General features: G+C 40.7%; 1 protein-coding gene across 2 annotated transcripts; it reads left to right on the forward strand.

The window, feature by feature from the left end:
- The first annotated feature begins 129 nt into the window (after positions 1–129).
- On the forward strand, positions 130–19,254 carry LOC105285591 (dihydropyrimidinase). 2 transcript variants are annotated; one of them, XM_011349868.3, is made up of 10 exons: positions 130–395; positions 8,368–8,462; positions 8,949–9,261; positions 10,681–10,860; positions 11,342–11,455; positions 12,051–12,283; positions 14,569–14,905; positions 15,065–15,220; positions 15,400–15,673; positions 15,850–19,254. In XM_011349868.3, exons 1-10 carry the CDS (start codon positions 357–359, stop codon positions 15,927–15,929), a joined length of 1,821 nt encoding a protein of 606 aa, XP_011348170.1. In that variant the 5' UTR covers positions 130–356; the 3' UTR covers positions 15,930–19,254. The 2 variants fall into 2 exon arrangements, with proteins under 2 accessions (XP_011348170.1, XP_011348169.1); XM_011349867.3 differs by lacking the exon at positions 12,051–12,283 and adding an exon at positions 13,667–13,899.
- The last annotated feature ends 157 nt before the right edge of the window (positions 19,255–19,411 follow it).

The following is a 19,411-nucleotide window of genomic DNA, read 5'->3' on the forward strand; positions in this document are numbered from 1 at the left end:
TCGACCTCTTTAGTTTGGCGCTTCAATTTTCCCGCGCTTGTCGATGACCGGCTGCGATTGGGCGAAGCAGGGGAGGCCGGTGAGTGGGTACCCACCCTCGCGAGTGGTGAAACGATTCCGTCGCGCGCGCTCGCAGCGTTGCGGCGTTGGTCGCAATCAGTCGCAATTAGTCGATTGCGCGGTAACGGTTGTGTCAGTTGTCGCTTGTTGGTTTTGCTTTCCTGGAAGCGAGAGGCGAGGACAAATCGCGAGGAGGAATCGCGCGCGCAAAGCGAACACGGCGTTTCTCCGCTGATAAGTGTTTCTCCTCTTGAAGATAATCACGGTGAGCGTGTTGTGAAACGTGAGCCCGCGAGATGAGCACTCCGGTGAAGAAGGTGCCCATTCATCTGCAGGTGGGTTCAGCATCAGCACGTTCTAGCGTTTTTGCGGCGCGACACGCCGGTTCCCGCGAGTAACCGTGAGATTATTTTTATCCGCGTTGCACGGCGACGACGAAGTAGCGGACGAGCGAGAAACAAGTTGTGATCAGCTGCGGTGAATTAATTGAAAGGCGGCTTCTCGTGCTGTCATAAATACGAGTTACCAGGCTCGTTTGCGTCGCGGGAACGTTACATTTGATAGCCACGCCGATCGTTATTAACGCCGCCAAGTCGATGTGAGTCAGTTTCATTTAAGGCACACACACAGGCGTCAAACTACGCGTGGGAAATCTTGTTGCCTCTTGCACACGCTTTTTCAAGCTTCTATGCAGCTACTTGTTTTTCAGAGATTAGGAAACACTTTATTTTTACTGGTGACATATTTTTATAACTGTCTTGTAAAAGTGTGTTTGAATATTTTAAAGCAAGATTTTGTACATGTTTATACATGTAATGTGTTTTTCATACGAATACGTAACGTGTATGTATCGCGCTAATTTAACGTATACGGAATTACATGGCGTCTGGTGAGAATTTCCCTTTTCACAAGCAAGGGGGTGCTTCGATAAGATCGTGAAATTCACGTTCCGCCCTCGCCACTCCCGAGAGTTTACTGCCTTTGAATAAGACTTTCGCTTCTCCGCTTTAGTGATCATCACGTAAAAATCATCAATTATATTCAATTCCTGATAAAATCATTAATCAGTTATTTGTTATTTCAAAAACGATGCAAGAAAATTATTCCTCGCAGATTCGTGATAAGTATATTAAAAATAATTATTAAAATTCATCTCGAAAAATTATATTTTCGAGAGTAAAACATTTAAGTTAATTGCAAATCCCTTCAAAAATTCAATATATTAATAAAAATCTTAAAAAATAAAATGTTTACAAAATTTAATGTAATTTTCGTTTGTTACGCATAAAGTTTCGATTAGTCAACAATACAGTTAATTAAAAAAAAAAACAAACAGGAAACTTACGCTTTATATTCATCTGTCGTTGTGATTGCTAGAGTAAAATCGACCCATGCGCACGTACGTTGTGTGATAAGGAGCACTATCACGTTCTTTGCTCTCTACAGTGAGGACTTGTTGCAACTGCTGATCGATAAATTCACATACGCTGGGATTCGAAATACAAATACGAAGTACGAAATACAAAATTATCACTGCGGAATAGATCTGTGCTGATAAAATTGATACAAGCTCGCCACCACCCTCGTGACTCGTGCACTTTTCTCCGTGATACCGTTTGATAATCGATCAATCAAACTATTTAATCGACGTAGGGTTGCGATCCTGATTGCATGAGAAGCTTCGCGATGCCGCTTATCTCATCGTTATCGTTCATGCGATATGAGGTGCATTCAATCGTAATAGCATGTCTATAATCGAAAATCACGACTATTTCGAATTAAATTGTTTTATTTACTTGCGTATTTTTCGAGCTCTAATGCATTCCAGATAATTGACGAGACGTTGACGTGGACTCTCGATATCGGTATAATTATTCCCAATTCGTGGCTTAATTAGCGTCAAATTTAATTTATAAAAAGATAATTTTAGCCTCGATGTGCAATAAACTAATGATAAAACGAATTTCAGATACAATATCACGCGTTCGCACGAAAACAAGTTGTTGTCTTAGCGAGCGTTGAGAATTGACAAGACTGTCACCTTCAACCTTCAACTTTAGTCAGTCGATCAGAAAAAACTGTATTATCTCCTTTTTATCTGTATGCACAGTTTTTCGAGCAAACAGATTAATTATAAGTTTGGGTAGTCTCCGATGTCTTCTTTTACATCGTACATCGTTATCTCAGTTGGTACCAATGCATAAATATCCTATGAGGCGTGAAATTATCAGTCACGCTCATTCAATCAAGGCGAACGAAGAGCTGCAGCTAATTCGCGTAACCGGTTTGCTAAGCCGATTCGACATTTTTCCATGTTGTTTACATGTATATATATATATATATATATATATATATAGTTATTCAACTTGGCGACTCAAATTAAACGTGCGAAAGTTTAATAATATTAACCATGTCTAATAATTGTAATCATGAAACCATAAAAAATTGTGTAGACATCTTTGTGTATTTTCTTTTGTATTTCCAGCTCGTCATGGTATCGATGATACGCCGTTGAATTTTTGATAGCTACTAATATTGCTTGTGGAATTACAGATTGTGAAGAATATATACTCCGCGGTTATAAGAAACGCGCATGTCGATCAGAGAAATAAAGAGCGTATAGCAATAAGTAATAATGCTTACGCGCGGTAGTTTGCTGACCATCAAAGGCACCGCGATCTGGAAAATGTAGGACAACATTTTGCGGAAGCTATACACTGTGTGTATGCGTCTCCAGTGTTGGCACGAACGTCAATAGGAATAAATAAAACGAAAAAGCTTCATCATTAAGTAACATTTCTATTGACGTGCTATTAATACGCGAAGTTTTGTATTCCGATTCTGAATAACAGTTGTGCAACATTGGCATGGCACAAAATGGGCGCAAAACGTGACTCGTGGAGAGGTAATGCGGTTGCTGCAACGTTTCAGTTTTTCAGCATGAAAAAAAAATGAAAGTAATCTCGCACCATGGCAAGGTTGGTGTTTTATTGATCCGAATGTTTTGGCGCCGATAGTAGCCCCATTTCTTAGACGAAACTGAGCTTTATATTGAGAATTGAGTAGCATCCTAATTCTTTTTGATCGCTCAGAGTTACTCAAAATTAAACGTTTGCAGACAGCTAAGATTTACTCGAATTATAGTGATACTGACGGAAATGATTGAAACTTTATAAAATTTGAACGCGTATTGTTGAAAGAATTTGTCGTTTAGATTTTTCTATGAAACTATCTCGAGGAGACTTGGGCCCGAGTATTTTAGTTTGTTAATTCTTAATTAATGCATTCTAGTTAGCACCGATTGAAAGCAGAAAATGGAAACACTCCCATCCTCTTTCTTAGCAATTCTGCAAACGGAACGAACGTCATACCGTTAGATCCAAGCGTTTTATCCCTCAAGCACTAACTGTATCTATATCTAAGCAATCGTGACGTGGTTTGCCAGATAAAATATGTACCCTTTTTTTAAATTGAGAGTATTCATTTCATTTATAGGTTCATAACACCTCTCGCGCCTATCACGCTTTTACAGTATTGGTTTTCTCAGACTTTTGCGATTACCAGCGGATTGAAGATAAACTATTTATCGAAAATCAGTATAGGATATGCCTCAGTGACTTTCTCGACTGTCTAAAGTTTCTAAAAACTCGAATGTTGGGCAGAAAAACGACTTCGATACGTTACTGGCGAAAAGTAAAGCCTTCTGAAATCTTTCTGAAGACTGATCAGAAGAAGAAAATTTGGTCGAAGGTACTAGAAACATCATGAAAAAATGTGAATATTGAAAAAATCTCACAAATGTCCCTCATGTTTTCCTGGATTAAAATAAATAAAATTAACAGAATGGAATTGTTAATTAAAAATGGAGCAGTGATTCTCTGCAGGGAAAGTCGTACGGCACTGGGACGTGGCCAGGAGAATGAGCGAGCGAGAACTCGGGGCCGACGCTCCGCGAATCAATAGTTCGTCGACTCGACTCTGTCGACCTAATGCCGGGAAAATAGACGGCATTCTCTTTAGCATACATTTGCGACATCACAAAAATGGACGGCTGTACGTCGAGTACTCAATCCGCTCATTCAGTCTGCTAATTCGTCTCAGACGGTGGCTTTCCACAAGAGCAAAGATAGACCAGAGATCGTCACGCGCCTGGGATCTTCAGCAACGAGGAAGAGTCGTGAAGAATCCTGGCGACGAAATAAGTGTCGTTGGCACATACGCAATACGTTGTTACTGTCCGGACCATCCGACGTACTTCTTTATCTTTATGATTTCGCGAGCGGACAGCAAGAGTACGGCGGATAAATAAAGGTGTAGTTGCAGACGATGCATGAGACGACATGGCGTATCCGCGAAAGACACATAATCACACGGAAGAGTTGTGTAATTAATGGGAATTGACCCGGTTTTGCTTCTCATGCCATGCCATGCTTCACGACGTGATTAATTCACTTTGTGAATGCATTACTTTTTATTGCGGCTTTATCGCTGCACAATATGACGATGTATCCTCATTGTCTTAATTATCAAGCGTAGCTTGTTCCGTAAAATAGCTGTTATTATTTTTATCACGACATCGCATCTTAGTGTAACCGACTGTGTGAGGATCGAAAATTCGGCACGAATAGTCTTTGAAGCGTGTTCGCCACGAATATCGTTATCTGCGACAATTTTCAGCTATTTACTTCGCTCTGCTTCCCGCACAGAGTCTATTCTTGGACCTCTATTTACTTATTGTTGGTACATAATAGTAATTCTGCACTCTCCGCGTTGCCGCCGCGTTTTCACGGTGATGCAGCGTTAAATTTGGCCCGACTACTAAGTCGGTCGATCGAAACGCATGCTGTCGGCGTCACTTCTTTGAAACGTAAACGGCCGCGATAGGGGAAGCCAGGTGTGACTTATGTCCGTCGTTTCCGGAGCGTACTACATTTACGAATGCAAAGTGATAGTCTAGACACGCCAATCGGCCCCGATCCCGTTCGTAGGGACTGTAGGGACAAGTAAGATAAGTATTCGAAGCCTATGCGGGTTAAAAATAGAAAAAAAAGTAATATACGAGAAAAAAGAGTGTAAAGATAGGCAAAAGTAATATTGAAACGTAAATCAGAAACAGATTTAAAAGACGGTTTTTATTCTTTTTATTCTTCTTTGTGTTCTTCTTAACTGTTTAATTTGAAGATTTATATATATAACATGCAAATGAATTTGACTGTTCATCTCTCTATTAAAGTGGAACGTGAGAAATCTCGGACGATGCTTCGCGTGAGGCTCAAGCACTATCCGAAGATAGTTCTGCATACTCGTGTGCATCCTCATTCGCGTAGACGCGTAAACGCGATCGTGGGATATGGTCCAAGGCCTCGAATGCGCGACAATAATCTGTTCTCAAAGATATCTCTTCATGTTTCACGTATCGTTAGACGTACGCATACATTCCTACATATGGCGTCTTATTAGGAAACGACACGCAATTCCTTGACACCTGCCGATCGTGCAATAATCGTCAGGTTTTTATCTTACGTAACTTGACCGTCCAGACGCAGATTAGTCTACGTGCAAACATGTTCGTATCCGTAATTTATGCATCTGGAAAAAGATAAACACTATGATTTAAGGGAAAATTGTTACTTGGGCGCGTCTTCGTTTCATAATGTTTTTCTTTGATCAAGATACGAGACAACGAATGCACCGGACTGTTACGCAACGCCTGAAGTCGTTTAGCCGCGTGCCTCTCGCGCTACGCGAAGCAAACTCATGCTAATGTTTGCCGAGAAACAACCTGCTGCTTGAAGGCAAAGGTAAAGAGCCCCGTTTTCCTCTTTCCGCGCCGGGGCCTTTAATTATGATTTATCGTGACCCAGATGATCACACCGCGTGCATATATGAAAGAATTAACGCTTTAATTGCAGCATCAATTAATTGTGAATTGCATTTTCTGAAAATCGCTAACTAAAAACCGTTGTCTTTGTTCAACGATCAGAAAAAAGCGATCTGCCTCATGCATGTTGCAGCAGTAACGGAAATAACGGAGAACGCAACGTAGTCCCACTGGGAGACCGATTCGTCCGGATCTTCGTACCAAAAGTCCAAGTCTAAAAGTGGAATCTGATTTTCATACTTTGCGAGAGACCTTCGCAGGAGAGTGGTACGTTCTGACACGCCAAATTGCAACCCGCGATCTAATCTGAGATACTCGCGATAAATGACTTTCGCTTAAACCGTTTCGTTGGTACGTGTCGGCGAATTCGAGGCATATAGACAGGAAGTGTCGGGGGGGGGCTATTGATTTTAACCAGGAGCGTATACGGACTGTCCGTCTGGCTCGACGCAGTCTGCATTTTGCGCCATATTTTGGCCCTGCATTCAAAAAATAAATGCGCTTTATAACGATTAGATATCGTTTATATCGCGTATTTAATTCGATAAACGTGTTAATCTATAATTTATTAATTTTGTAGGACTGACAACAATTATAGCTTACATTCGTTATAAAAGGAAAATTGCGAGGAGTTTTTATTCCATCTATTGATATCGGAATCTATATAAGATAACGATATAAAAATAATTTTATCAATTTATTAATTGGCTTTCGAAGACAGATAAGAGAAGCTGAAGAGAAATGTGTTTATTATGTAATTTATGGACTTTCAAGTGTCGAGTACCACAGAGCAGTATTTAGGTTGAAGGGTTAATGGAATTCTATCGCTCTCGAGGCACTTCTCGCGATGATTTCACTTAAAAATCACACACACGGTGTGCTGTACACGTGGCGTATTTCGAGACAGCGCGCGCACCAAAAATATCCGAGTGCTGATCTCTAACACATGAGACACACATGTTGTCGACCATTGCAAATAACTACACTCCGAGGATGACACAAGATCTCCGCCTACGTGAATTATGTTCTTGCGGGTGTTTTGATGATCTCTCGACACACAAAAAGAGGAAAGATCGAAGGTCCAGTATCCGCGTTTCTCGTTTTCCCATGAAAACGCCTACACGCGCCCACGCTATTATGTACGTTCCACATTCAAGTTTTATAATATCAACCTCGATCGAGATGCACTCGCTACCGCGCCGATTCTATTAAACGCCTTCGATCGATATTTTTAGAGTTTTTCAAGGAACGTGGATTCCTCTTTTTCTTGTCATCAGATTCTTTAGAACGTTGGATTCTTCGAGGAATTTCATCAGTTTGTCTGCGCCGAATTACTTTCCGACGAAATTTAAAAACGGATTAGGATCGATGACGCGAAGACTCAAGGGCGAAGGGCAACTAAATTCACGCAAGACCGAGGGGTCTCTCAAGGGGTGGAGCTCGTCCGGAAGGGCTTGTTGCTAACGCAAGGGGGTTGGTCTTGTGGGGCGCGAAATGGTCTGAACTGTCGCTGGTGAGTCTCCGTAACGTGGGTGACGGCGGCCAGAAATTGTTCTTTTTTTCTTTTACGCCACCGGTCGTCATTCGCTTCCCCGAGGGTGAGCTTTTATGCTTTGCTCGCACGCACGAGGGTGAAAAGCGTGGACGCCGAGAGCCCCTTTAAAAGGATGCGCCGCCGCGTCGCTCGCCTATGTGGTAATCAGTGGTGCATACGCAATGCTTGGCTCTCTTCTTTGCAATTTGTTCGTTTGGAGAGGTAAGATCGTACGTGGCATGCGTCACGTCGGTGATGAAACGAAGGGTGCAAATGGAAGTTGCGTTGCATTGTACTTTGTGATCTCGGCGGTCGCAAGTCACCGAGAGCGTTGACATCAAATGTAAACTGAATACGTTAAGTTTATGTTATCTATCAAATATAAATATACACATATACGTGTATGTTTATGATCTATGCGTTATACAATCTGCGTTATACAATTTATAAATAAACATTGAAAGATTACTGTTTTATGTTTTTTCGACGTTTTCTCGATGTTTTCTCATTTACAAGGTGGAAAAATATTATTATATTTTTAACGGTACGCAAGGTACTGTTCACGCTTATTATCGGATCACGCACACTCATGTTCTAAAGCGCGCGCTCATGCTCTAAATCCAGCATTAGCGGAAGTGCGTGAACCGTCACTCGCTACAGCGCTGATTGATAATACCGTACAACACGGCAATGCGCGCACATTAATTGCGTATGCCGGATGTTGAAGTCCACTCACGTTGCGTATGTCGCATCAAGGACAGTACTTGGGCGAGTCACGGTCGGCGATTGAAATGAGTCGCAAATCGTTAAACTGTTCAACGATTGTAGAAGCTCGTTATTTTTCACACCGCATCTCGCACTTTGAATTAACTCAAATATTGTCTGTTTTCAGAGCGCGCAGAACAGATTACTGATCAAGAATGGCAAGGTTGTTAATGATGATGGAATGATCGACAGTGACGTCTACATCGAGGATGGCATCATCAGGTATCTGCAGCGTAGTAGAAGAAATTTACAACCGCAAAGTGATTGGATAATTTATAGCGTTACATTGCGTTATCTGCTCGAACTAACACGGGACATTCGTCACGAGGATTGTTAGCTCTTACAGGAGTAAACTGTAACCAAATGTAGATTTGCACGTTCGTTTACCGCGGATAATAATGAGGCTTGTGTTTTGTCTGGTAGTGTGACGGTCACGCTATTATTCAACTCACGTGTCTAACCGCCACTTTACGCAAGCGATACACACGCAGCGGTAGGTCTATCACTTAGAACTGAATGAGGCGGCGACAGATAACATGTCTACGCTCACCGAGATTTATCAAACAAGCGTGACTAACTATTAACTGACTCAAGTTGACTACTCTCGATTTTGGTCAATTGAGCTGCGGTCATTTGATCGGGAAAAATCGATCGTGTCAAGCACGAAGGTCAGGAAATTAAATGAAAAATTGTCGCCTTTGTTCGCAGGCAAATGGGACGCAATCTCATTATACCAGGTGGTACGAGGGTCATCGATGCGCGAGGAAAATACGTAATGCCCGGTGGCATAGATCCGCACACCCATTTTGAGTTCGAGTTTATGGGTGCCAAGTCGGTTGACGACTTTTATCAGGGCACGAAGGCCGCTGTCGCTGGTGGTACCACGATGATCATCGACTTTGTGATACCAAGAAAAGAAGAGAGCCTTGTGGAGGCATACGAGAGGTATCGGGAATCGGCGGATCAAAAAGTTTGCTGCGATTATGCATTACATGTCGCCGTCACGTCTTGGAGTCCGAAGGTAAATTTACAATATTACAATTCTCAATGTGTATTAATTGCAATATTATGAAATTTGAAGACATTTTTCAGTCACACTCGCGGTGTTTTATTGAAATTTATTCTGGCGTAGAAAACTTCTCGTAACAAATGAAAAACAATGCTTCGATGGACGGTCGCAATTCCTGTAATATTTATAAGATTCTCTAATCACGTTTCAGACATCAAACTTTGATCATTGCGTAATTTACAACAGTCATTATTATACTAGACTTTTATTATTAATGAGCTGCAAAATGATATCGATCTGGTTGATTACTTCTCTCTCTTGCATCACAATTGCGATTCAAACAAGATGGATAGAGAATACACAAGACACTTATCTCTAATCTTATCAGTGTGCATAGATGGTTTTCTCAACTACCAGTTCCTTGCTTTCTAATTATTCCGGGATGACTTGTCTCCGATTGTCGCGAGATAATTCTAACGCTACTTGACGTCGCAGTATCCCACTTTTACAGCACGATGCGTCAATTAAACGCTTAGACCGCGCCGTAACGTTTGTGCCAGGTCATCGTGCCATGTGCGATGCGGTTCGCACGTACTCTCTATTCCATCTATTTAGCCATCCCGAACGAGATAATTGTGGTAACACGAAACTTTCTTAGGAAAGAAAGCTTCGTGTCTAAGCGTGACCCCTTTCTTCCTCCACTGATCGCGCTCGAAGTTGGCACGTTACACTCTGCGGCGCGTTTAGTACGTCAGAATTACGTTAGTTACGTTGATTAGGTGTCAATTGGCATAATGACAATTTACGTAATTCCGGCGCAATGTAAATTGCGCAAATGTACGGAGTGCATGAAGTTAATCCGATTCCACTGACTTTTACAATTTCCGGTCATTATTGCATAGTAGTACATTTCGATTTAAAAATCTCTGAAGTAGTCAATGAACGTGCTTTGTTAACAGTTCTTGATATTAAAGTCGAATTGCACTTATAATTTCAAATAATCAAGCTAATCAAGTAATCAAATATTAGCAATATCCTTTTTGTAAATAAATCTAGTCTTATTTATGTTACAAACAAGAAAAAATTACTCTAGCTAAATTTAACTCCAATTCATCTTTTTTATTAAATATAACTCAGCTGTGTGATATCTCCGATCGTGCTATCGCGATACCAATCGTGGAAAACCGTTAGGCACGTTCCGCAAATTGGCGACTGTCGTGCAGATCTCGTAACCGGCTTGTAACTGGTTGATCGTCGATCACGCAGCTGGAATACCGCGCGACGACGGATGAGGAAACCGCACGTGCTGCCTGAGGGCGCGATGGAAAACTTAGCGATCCTTCGTCGTGCCTCCTTATTTGTTCTGTCCATCGTTGCGTCCGTATTGAAAGGAAGCCGCATCCGATTCATTATTCATTATTCTCGTTACAGGTCAAAGAGGACATGGCGACGTTGGCGAAAGAACACGGTGTCGGTAGTTTCAAGATGTTCATGGCGTACGCCGATATGTTTATGCTCAGAGATCCGGAGCTGATTGAATCTTTCAAGACGTGTAAAGAGATCGGTGCCGTCGCCATGGTGCACGCGGAGAACGGCGACATTATCGCCGAGGTAAAGTCGATGCTGTAATAATATCAACATGTACGCTTACTCTTAGAGATCGGTTTCACGGCGTTTAAGGCCTGTAGTTTCATATTTTCTTACTATTAGCATCTTCTAAAGGCCGCAAGACTTGGTTTCGTCATCATCGGATTTCGTTGGATTGTTAAACAAGCGTAATGTAATCGACTATAAGCGAGGGAACTTAGTTTTATGGTCACTGTGAGAAGCTATGAGTAAGAATTTGAAAGTACGAGATAATTATCCTTCTTATGTGGTATTCACGTAGTACCACAAATGAGTTTCTCCGTTGTAGCATCCTCAACGGTCGAATAATCGACAAATGAAGAGAAAGTAGTAAGCGATAAAATTGAGTACGTGACTTGAAAATTACATTTGGCAGCGAAAGCCTGCGACATCCGCGTTGTTTGTTGAGAAGGATTTTAATGCAAAATATATACGAGCTCTCTCTAACGTTGTAAACTTGTTCTAGAATGCGAAGAAACTGCTGGCCGCGGGGGTAACCGGCCCGGAAGGCCACGAGATGTCACGGCCGGAAGAAGTCGAAGCAGAGGCTGTGAATAGAGCGTGCGTTATCGCGAGTCAGGTAAGCGGAACGCATGTCAATGCGCACTGTCGTTGTTGGAACATCGACATCTCTTAGGCAGTTCCTTCCTTTGCTTTCGTTATCTTCGTTCTCATGTCTCGTCCCGAGCACGCAAGCCTTTTACATTTATACGTTTTCGAAGTTTTGGTTACGAGGTGCACTTGGCACGCTACCGCAGCGGTATTCAGTTCACGAACGATCGTAAATCACCGCGTAGATTAGAATCCAGGACGGTGCAGAACGCCGCTTTTCGTGGCATGTGCCCAACGTCCAAAATTCTCATCACCTCGCCGAATAAATCGAGGAATATATGTATCACGCGATAAAACACGACAACGATGCCTATGGATGATCGCATCATCGTCTTACTTGTCCTTTCCAAGTCTTTTTAAATTATCCAGTTATCAATTATTCCAAATCATTCAACCTATTTTTTCTATTTTTCTATTTAAAATTCTTTATCTTTCGAAATCTTATTTTCATGAATCTTTCTCTAGCGATTAAGTTTGCCTTTGATCAACTGAAAACGATGAAGCATTCATCAGACATCGCCGTTGCATTTGTCGCTTTACTATTTAATATTCTGCATGCTTAGGTCAATTGTCCGCTGTACGTAGTGCATGTGATGAGTCGTAGCGCCGGCGAGGAAGTGACAGCCGCGCGTAAACGCGGTGTCTGCGTCTTCGGCGAGACTTTGGCGGCCGCGGTCGGCACGGACGGTACCAACTGCTACCACAAATGTTGGAGACACGCCGCCGGCCACGTTGTAAGCCCACCTCTAAGATTAGATCCAGAAACGCCGCAAGTGCTCGTGAACATGCTGGTCAAGTGAGTTGATGCCGCAGTGATGAATTCAAGATGACTTTGACATCGGAGCGGGCTAAAACGCGAACATACATAAAGCTATCCACGGTCAAGGCATTTTAGAGAATGATACAGTCATTACAAGTACTTTTACATAAGCAAACAATTAGAGTCGATATGAGCTGTTGCAGTGGTTCAAGTCCATCTTTAGACATTTCAACTACTTGCCAATTGCGGTAAGTATCTTACCCGCAGGAATGTTGTCGGAAGACACTTTCATTCGAAATCGACGCGACATATCAGCAGGGCCGTGCTTTCTCCTTGAAAGGAGAATAACTTCGACCGATCGACCCGTCTTTTCCTAAACGACTAGGCATGCAGCAAGGGAAAATACCGCGTTCCGCAGAAAGCGGGCTGAAAAAACGCGGACATAGAGAGATTTTACCGTATCCCATTTTACTGTAAATTATACCTATTGTACTGATCGAACGACGTTACCCAAATAACGTTGCACGCGATAGTTCGGTTGCGCGAAGCATCGATTGTACCGAGTTGTTCCGTATCGTTTTGCGTATCGTTTTGCGCTCCCCTCGCACTTTCTACGTAGCTGATTAGAGAAAATAGGTTGCAATTGCGGCAATAGCAATTTAAGTTTCTGCATTATCCGTAGCTAGACATCGCTCCCGCGATGCGTGACGTACGCGCGAACTGCATAAAACGCAATTATCCCGTTGTCCGCTATTGCGCGCACTGAAATTTATATTTAGCAGTTCCGTTGAGATCTCACTCGCATGCATGCTAGACGTACTTGCCATGTTATCCTTGCTCTCTTTAATTTTTATTTGATAATTATGCCTGCGTGATCAGCACAATTTTCCTTCCACGATTATATTTTCATTATTTTTAGCTTTTTAAATACGTAAGTAGCGTTGTGATAGACGTTAGTGTAGACGTAAAAGGCACTGCCTTAGAAGCATCTGTGAAGTAGTAGTTGTCAAATACGGCTGGGAAAGATTTAATTGATTACTTTGATTTGAATCCGATCTATGATTATCAATGCAATATTCAATAATTTGTCAATTTGAAGCTTAGAATTTTAAGCATACGTAAATATAGTAAATAAGTTCAGGGATATACGCACATTGCGTACTTTAATTAATTGTTTCAACGTAAATTGGATATCTTTTTCTAGCTACTGATATTAATACGTACAGTTTAAAGAATATTAATATAAGAATTATCAGACATTCCTAAATCATGAAATATTGAATTTTGATGGAATTTTGATGGATTTTCGATACAAACTTCTTCCAGCCGTAACTACGATTCGCTTTGTCTAAGTAAACAGACTGATAGAGAGAGAGCAAAGCAGTTATTTCAGTGAGAGGATAAAAATATCGCGTTTAGGTGAATAGTCCGCTGTACGTAACGGCGATCTCGAGCAAGTCCGCCGCCGACGTCGTGTCGGCGAAACGGTCGGAGGGTGCCGTCGTTTTCGGGGAAACTCTAGGTTGCAGTGTCGGTATCGACGGTAGCGAACAATATGGGAGAAACATGGAGAGAGCAAGGCGTTTTATTACTAACCCGCCCTTGCGGCCCGACCCAACGACACCTGCCTATCTAACTGAACATCTGGCCCAGTAAGTAGATCATCTGATAATAGAACTTAGATTTGCATATCAGTTTCTTGACGTTTACGGAGGTAAATCGTTTCATCATTTTCTGATCAGTTTTCTGATCAGTCCTGTATGGATATTATGTTCTTCTTATGTTAATAGTTATACATGTAACATAATTGTGTGATTTCAATCGAGAAAAATCGAAAATAAGAAAGATACCCGTTGGGAATATCTTATGTAGCTTTTTCGCACATTCTTCTACTAAATCGTACATTTTTGTCGTTCGGATTATCAGACTCTTCCTCTCTGATTCGATAATTGCGTCGCGCTGTTTCTCCACATACAAACATCCATTCCACGACGATAAATTATAATAATATATTCCCGTGAGTGACATAAGCGTAATTCTCGGTCTTGATATTAATAGCGACGTGGGAAGTCGCTATTAGAGATGCAGCACAACACATTGATGTTAATTAAACGAATGATAAAAAAAACACTCTCTTAGCAATCGCTATTAAACAACTGTCTCCCAACACTCGATCATTCTGTTAGCGATGATTTAATTTTGCGTTTATTAATTTCGATTTACTTCAGCCTTCTCGATGTCAGAGTAACGTCAAAGGTTCAATTTTTTTCCAAGATCCTGGATTCGAAATACACGTACTGATATATCCGTTTTTCTTGAAGAGACAATCTTCAAGTTATCGGCAGTGACAATTGCACGTTCAGCACCGAGCAGAAGTCCTTGGGTAAGGATGATTTCACGAAGATTCCCAACGGCGTGAACGGCGTCGAGGACAGGATGTCGGTGCTCTGGGAGAAGGGTGTGCATGCCGGCATAATGGACCCCACGCGTTTCGTCGCGGTCACTAGTGCAAACGCCGCCAGAATCTTCAATATATACCCGCAAAAGGGAGTCATAGCCATCGGCTCGGATGCCGACATTGTCGTCTGGGACCCCAACAGGAAGCGCACCATTTCCGCCCAGACTCATGTCCAGGCCGTTGACTTTAACATCTTCGAGGTGAATTTGATTAAGTCATTCGCTTTCAGAAGACCGGGAAACGATAGCTGTGAAATTATAACGTGGCATAAAATAAAAATATAGAAAATATATTTATACAGCTCGGCTTAGACTTGCATTATAGATTATTTAATTAACATTCAATGATTAATATTAAAGGGTATGGAAATAACTGGTGTACCTGAATATGTGATTGTCAATGGACGCGTGTGCGTGGACGATTGCGAAGTCAAAGCTGTTCACGGATTTGGCAAGTACGTGAACACGGAACCATTCGGCACCTATGTGTATGACATGATAACTGACAAGGAAAAGGTATAACGCAATCAGGTTTTCATTTCTCTTTATTTTTCTTTCTAGGACACAAATTATTATAGAAACCTTACATATTTTCAAGAAAGATAACAGTAAAGCAACTAGTAAAAAAATATTAAACCTAGATCAATTTGAAATATTTAAATTTTGTCACTAAAATGTTACCTTCAATCGCACAGAGACCACGTGGAGTAGCACGGACCGAGGCGGAAGCGAAGAGATACGCCGAGGAAGACGCCGCAATCGCAAGGGCTAAAGATGAAGCGAAAGCAGCCGCCGTGGCACGTCAACTTGCCAATCAAAACGGCACGTTTCATCAAGGTCCGAAGATGAAATTGCAAAGTGGTACCTGTACGCCCACCTTGCCGGAGTCCGCCGTAGTAACACCATCTACGAAGGGTCCAAGACTCGAAGGGCAGAGGAACTTGCAGGATACCACTTTCTCCATCAGCGGTGAGTGTTATCCGATAGATCCACTTTGAATTTACATATTTTCTGGTGGTCTCAAACTAATAAAGGAATCATATAGATCAATGCTTGATGTCCCAATCGCGAGCAGCACGTTTACCGGATCTTACATGCTCGTTCCTTTTCATATGTGAGTTGTTACAAGCTCGTTCTTCTTGCAGAGGACGTCGAAGAAGCTCGAAGGGCATGCATTCGCGTGAATAATCCACCGGGCGGTCGCAGCGCGGGAGGCTTTTGGTAATTTGCACAAAAAAAAGAGAGCATCAGGATTCGCTTTGCGTACGAGGATTAACGCGAGAAATTAATGGAATTCAATCCTCCTTTCCTCTCCCCATCGTCATATTCCTCCCGTTCATCAACGCACGTGCACACACATTTCATTCGTTTCGAAGAGCATCAGCCTCGCTTTCAGGTTCGCTAACTCATTAAATAATTACGCTAAGTTCAGTCGTTTTCACACTGTGTGTTCTCATCGATCAAGGTCTGTCCCATCAAAGGAGGATGCGGGAGCCGCTGGTCAGTAGAGAGCTTTGTACGTTCATACACTCATGTAATCGTTCCACTTTCGCTTCATTATCGCTTCATCGCTGCACCGTATCTCACTGGCGTGCTTGAATCATTGATCTTAATCCGTTCCTCCGTGATTTCAACATTCGTGGGCAATCGTGTTCTCCCGGGTCTTCGACGACGTTTACATCAGACGGATTCTCTTCACAATGACTTTTGTTATGTATTTTGTTCAAAGATTTATTTATATCGTCGTGCACGCGTAAAGATATATATGATTTGTGTCACATCAGATTTAAAAGATGTACATTTAATATTCGTACGTTGATAATTTTTTAAAAAGTTAACTATACATTTATGTATTGCATTCGATAAAATTGATTCTCCTGTGATTGGTTATTGATTATTCCGAATGAATTTTAGAACGAAAGTTCTTCCAAGCTTGAAAATTCAAGCTTAAGAACGATTCGTTTATTTTTCCGATGTTTTATTTGTTGTATGGATGATTGTATTTGTCATGGATTTTCACAAATAGAACTCGTTTCTCTTACATCGCGACTGCTTCAATTCAAAAAAGAGAAATTCAAAGAGATATATAATGACCAGATATAAATATGTTATTACGATACGCGCGCGCGAGGCAAAAGCAATTGTGATATGTCACAATTATCATCATTATTAATAAGATAGTTGCTTGTTTATATTATCGACGATAGGAGAACTCGCATTGGAAAAGAGTTGCGGCTCAAAAGGAGGCAGTAAAAAAACTTAACATATGTTAAGTTAACTCTGCATTGAGCCATCGATAAAAAGTTATGTTTATTTATGACGTAACGTTACGTATATATATGTATATGGACTAGTTGCACTCTGGCAATTATATGTACGCTTGTGTAAATCAAAGATCCATTGGAATTCTATTCTAAATTCTTCATTTGCGATCGACATCATCGTCTGTTATGCACATACAAAATTTTCATTGTTAAATAAGGGTTACAAGCTTTTCATCAGCATAATTATTATTAAATGTTACAGGTTGAGCGTAAAAATATTTTGCACGTAGTTATACACAAAGAAATATATATATATAATTAATTTATTCGTCGATTTAACTCTCACTTGTCTCATTTATTTCTCCAACGAAGCATAAATGTTAATGTTGCGTTATCTTATGGTGTTTGATAGGAAAATGTTTCGTTAGGTGCAGTTAAGTGTACATACGGAGAAGTGGTCCTAGTTTACGTTTAATTTATATAATCGCTGTTACGTAACTAGTTATTGTCGCAGAAGTTTACATGCGTCTTATAGTTTTGCTGACGGTGTTGATTAAAATTGAACGTTGCTTTTTTACATCGATTGTGATGAATTCGTACATGTCATCGGCATTAAGCATCGTGTAAAGCTGCAATCCTGATATCTGAGATGATTACCATTTTACGATCACGTTCTCGACAGAAATTTGTACTTGCTGTAGAATCTTAGGAGCAATATATCAAGGAGACAAGATGGTTCTAAGTCGAACGATGATTTATACTTTGATAACTAATAACAGAAGGACCGCGAGATTACCAGTGAACTTAAGGATTTCCGTTTAACGTATAAATAGATGTACTGTAAGTCTTATCGGTAGAAGTTCACGGTGACGCTATTATCGCGATTCACGGCGAACGAGCGCACGACATAAAACGACGCACAAATTTTTGATAATATTCGCCGTAGAGAAACCATCGCGGTGAAAGTAGAAGATCGCGTTTTATAAGGATCGCACATTCACTAATTGTATAAAAAAACTTTCAAATTAAGGGGCACATTCAGACGAGTCATGTATTCTCACGGTTCATGTATCGTTGTTGAACACTTTACTCGATCCAAATTTTCCCAACATTCCAACATCTGTTTCTTTAGGTCTGTTTTTTATTGCTGAACTGGTGCAATACGTTAAAGTGAGATAAGTATATTTTTTTCTCACTCTTAACTTATTGCCCCAGTTCAGCAGTGCAGGAATAAAAAAACAGACCTCTTGATACGACCTGATTGGGGGTGTATCGAATATTTCTCTTTACCAGTCTTATCCCTGTCTGATAACATACTTTATTTACGACGTTAACACTTATATTCGTAACTGAAAGTACCGTATATTACCGACATTTATCTGACAGCACAATAACATTAAGGAATAGCAAAGATAATAAATTGTAATCGCATAATCATCACACATAACGAGTATTAATTGTGTAATCATTAATGTGTAAGAATCGCAAGTCGTACGAATAGAGGTTTACACGAACAGTCTGCGAAAGACCAAAGCTTTCCGTTCGATCGATTTTCGAGAGAGAGAATTTATCCAACGCAACGTCGGAAATCAAAAGTTTCTTAATAGACTTTTTATTAAAATCACGCAAACTTTCTAGTTATTTCTGTACTAATATTATAATAATCGGAACGTGTGAAACGTGACATGAGATTGTATCTTTTGTATATCTGTATGGATTCATTTCTGTAAACGTTATAACACTTAACACAAATTGCTCGTTTTCATTGCGATTTTTATACGATTTTCATTATGATCTTTATTCGAAATCGTTTTACTCGAGAGGGGAAACAGTTTTAGAAAATTGCATTGTTAAAACCAGATTTTTGCTTGAGGTATTACGAGCAGCCGAAAGTAGCGAATTACAAGACAAACGTGAATATTGATTGACAAAGTATATATTATCTTGTGCATCACAGATACTTTAACGTATTGTTATCGATAGAACCTCACTGAGAGTTATTATAGTTTGCATGTGACGCCGTTAAATACTTTATGACAAGTATAAAAGATTTCTTACGTTATCATTGTTGGACGTCTGCAATCCGAACGGCATATGTACGATATGGCTTGAGATAGCGTACCATGATTATCAATGTGTTCACGTTATGTGACCTGGTGTCGAGTATATTCGGAAAAACGGATGTATAGTTTATCGATATAAATGATCCAGCTAGAGAATATTCTATTTATGTCTGTTACAATGTGTATGTGATCGCTTTAAATAAATATAACGTGACGTCAGTAACACAATTCGTGATTTTTCTTGACGAATGTATCTCTATGGAATAATTAATTATATATATTATAAATTAATTCTCTCTGAAATCTACAATTTTGTACACCTTCATCTGTGGCTTTATTATATTATGTGACTTATCAAATGTAAGATAAACCGCAGATAT

This window comes from Ooceraea biroi, chromosome 4 (genome assembly GCF_003672135.1).
Source record: "Ooceraea biroi isolate clonal line C1 chromosome 4, Obir_v5.4, whole genome shotgun sequence".
In the NCBI taxonomy this organism is placed as follows: Eukaryota; Metazoa; Arthropoda; class Insecta; order Hymenoptera; family Formicidae; genus Ooceraea; species Ooceraea biroi.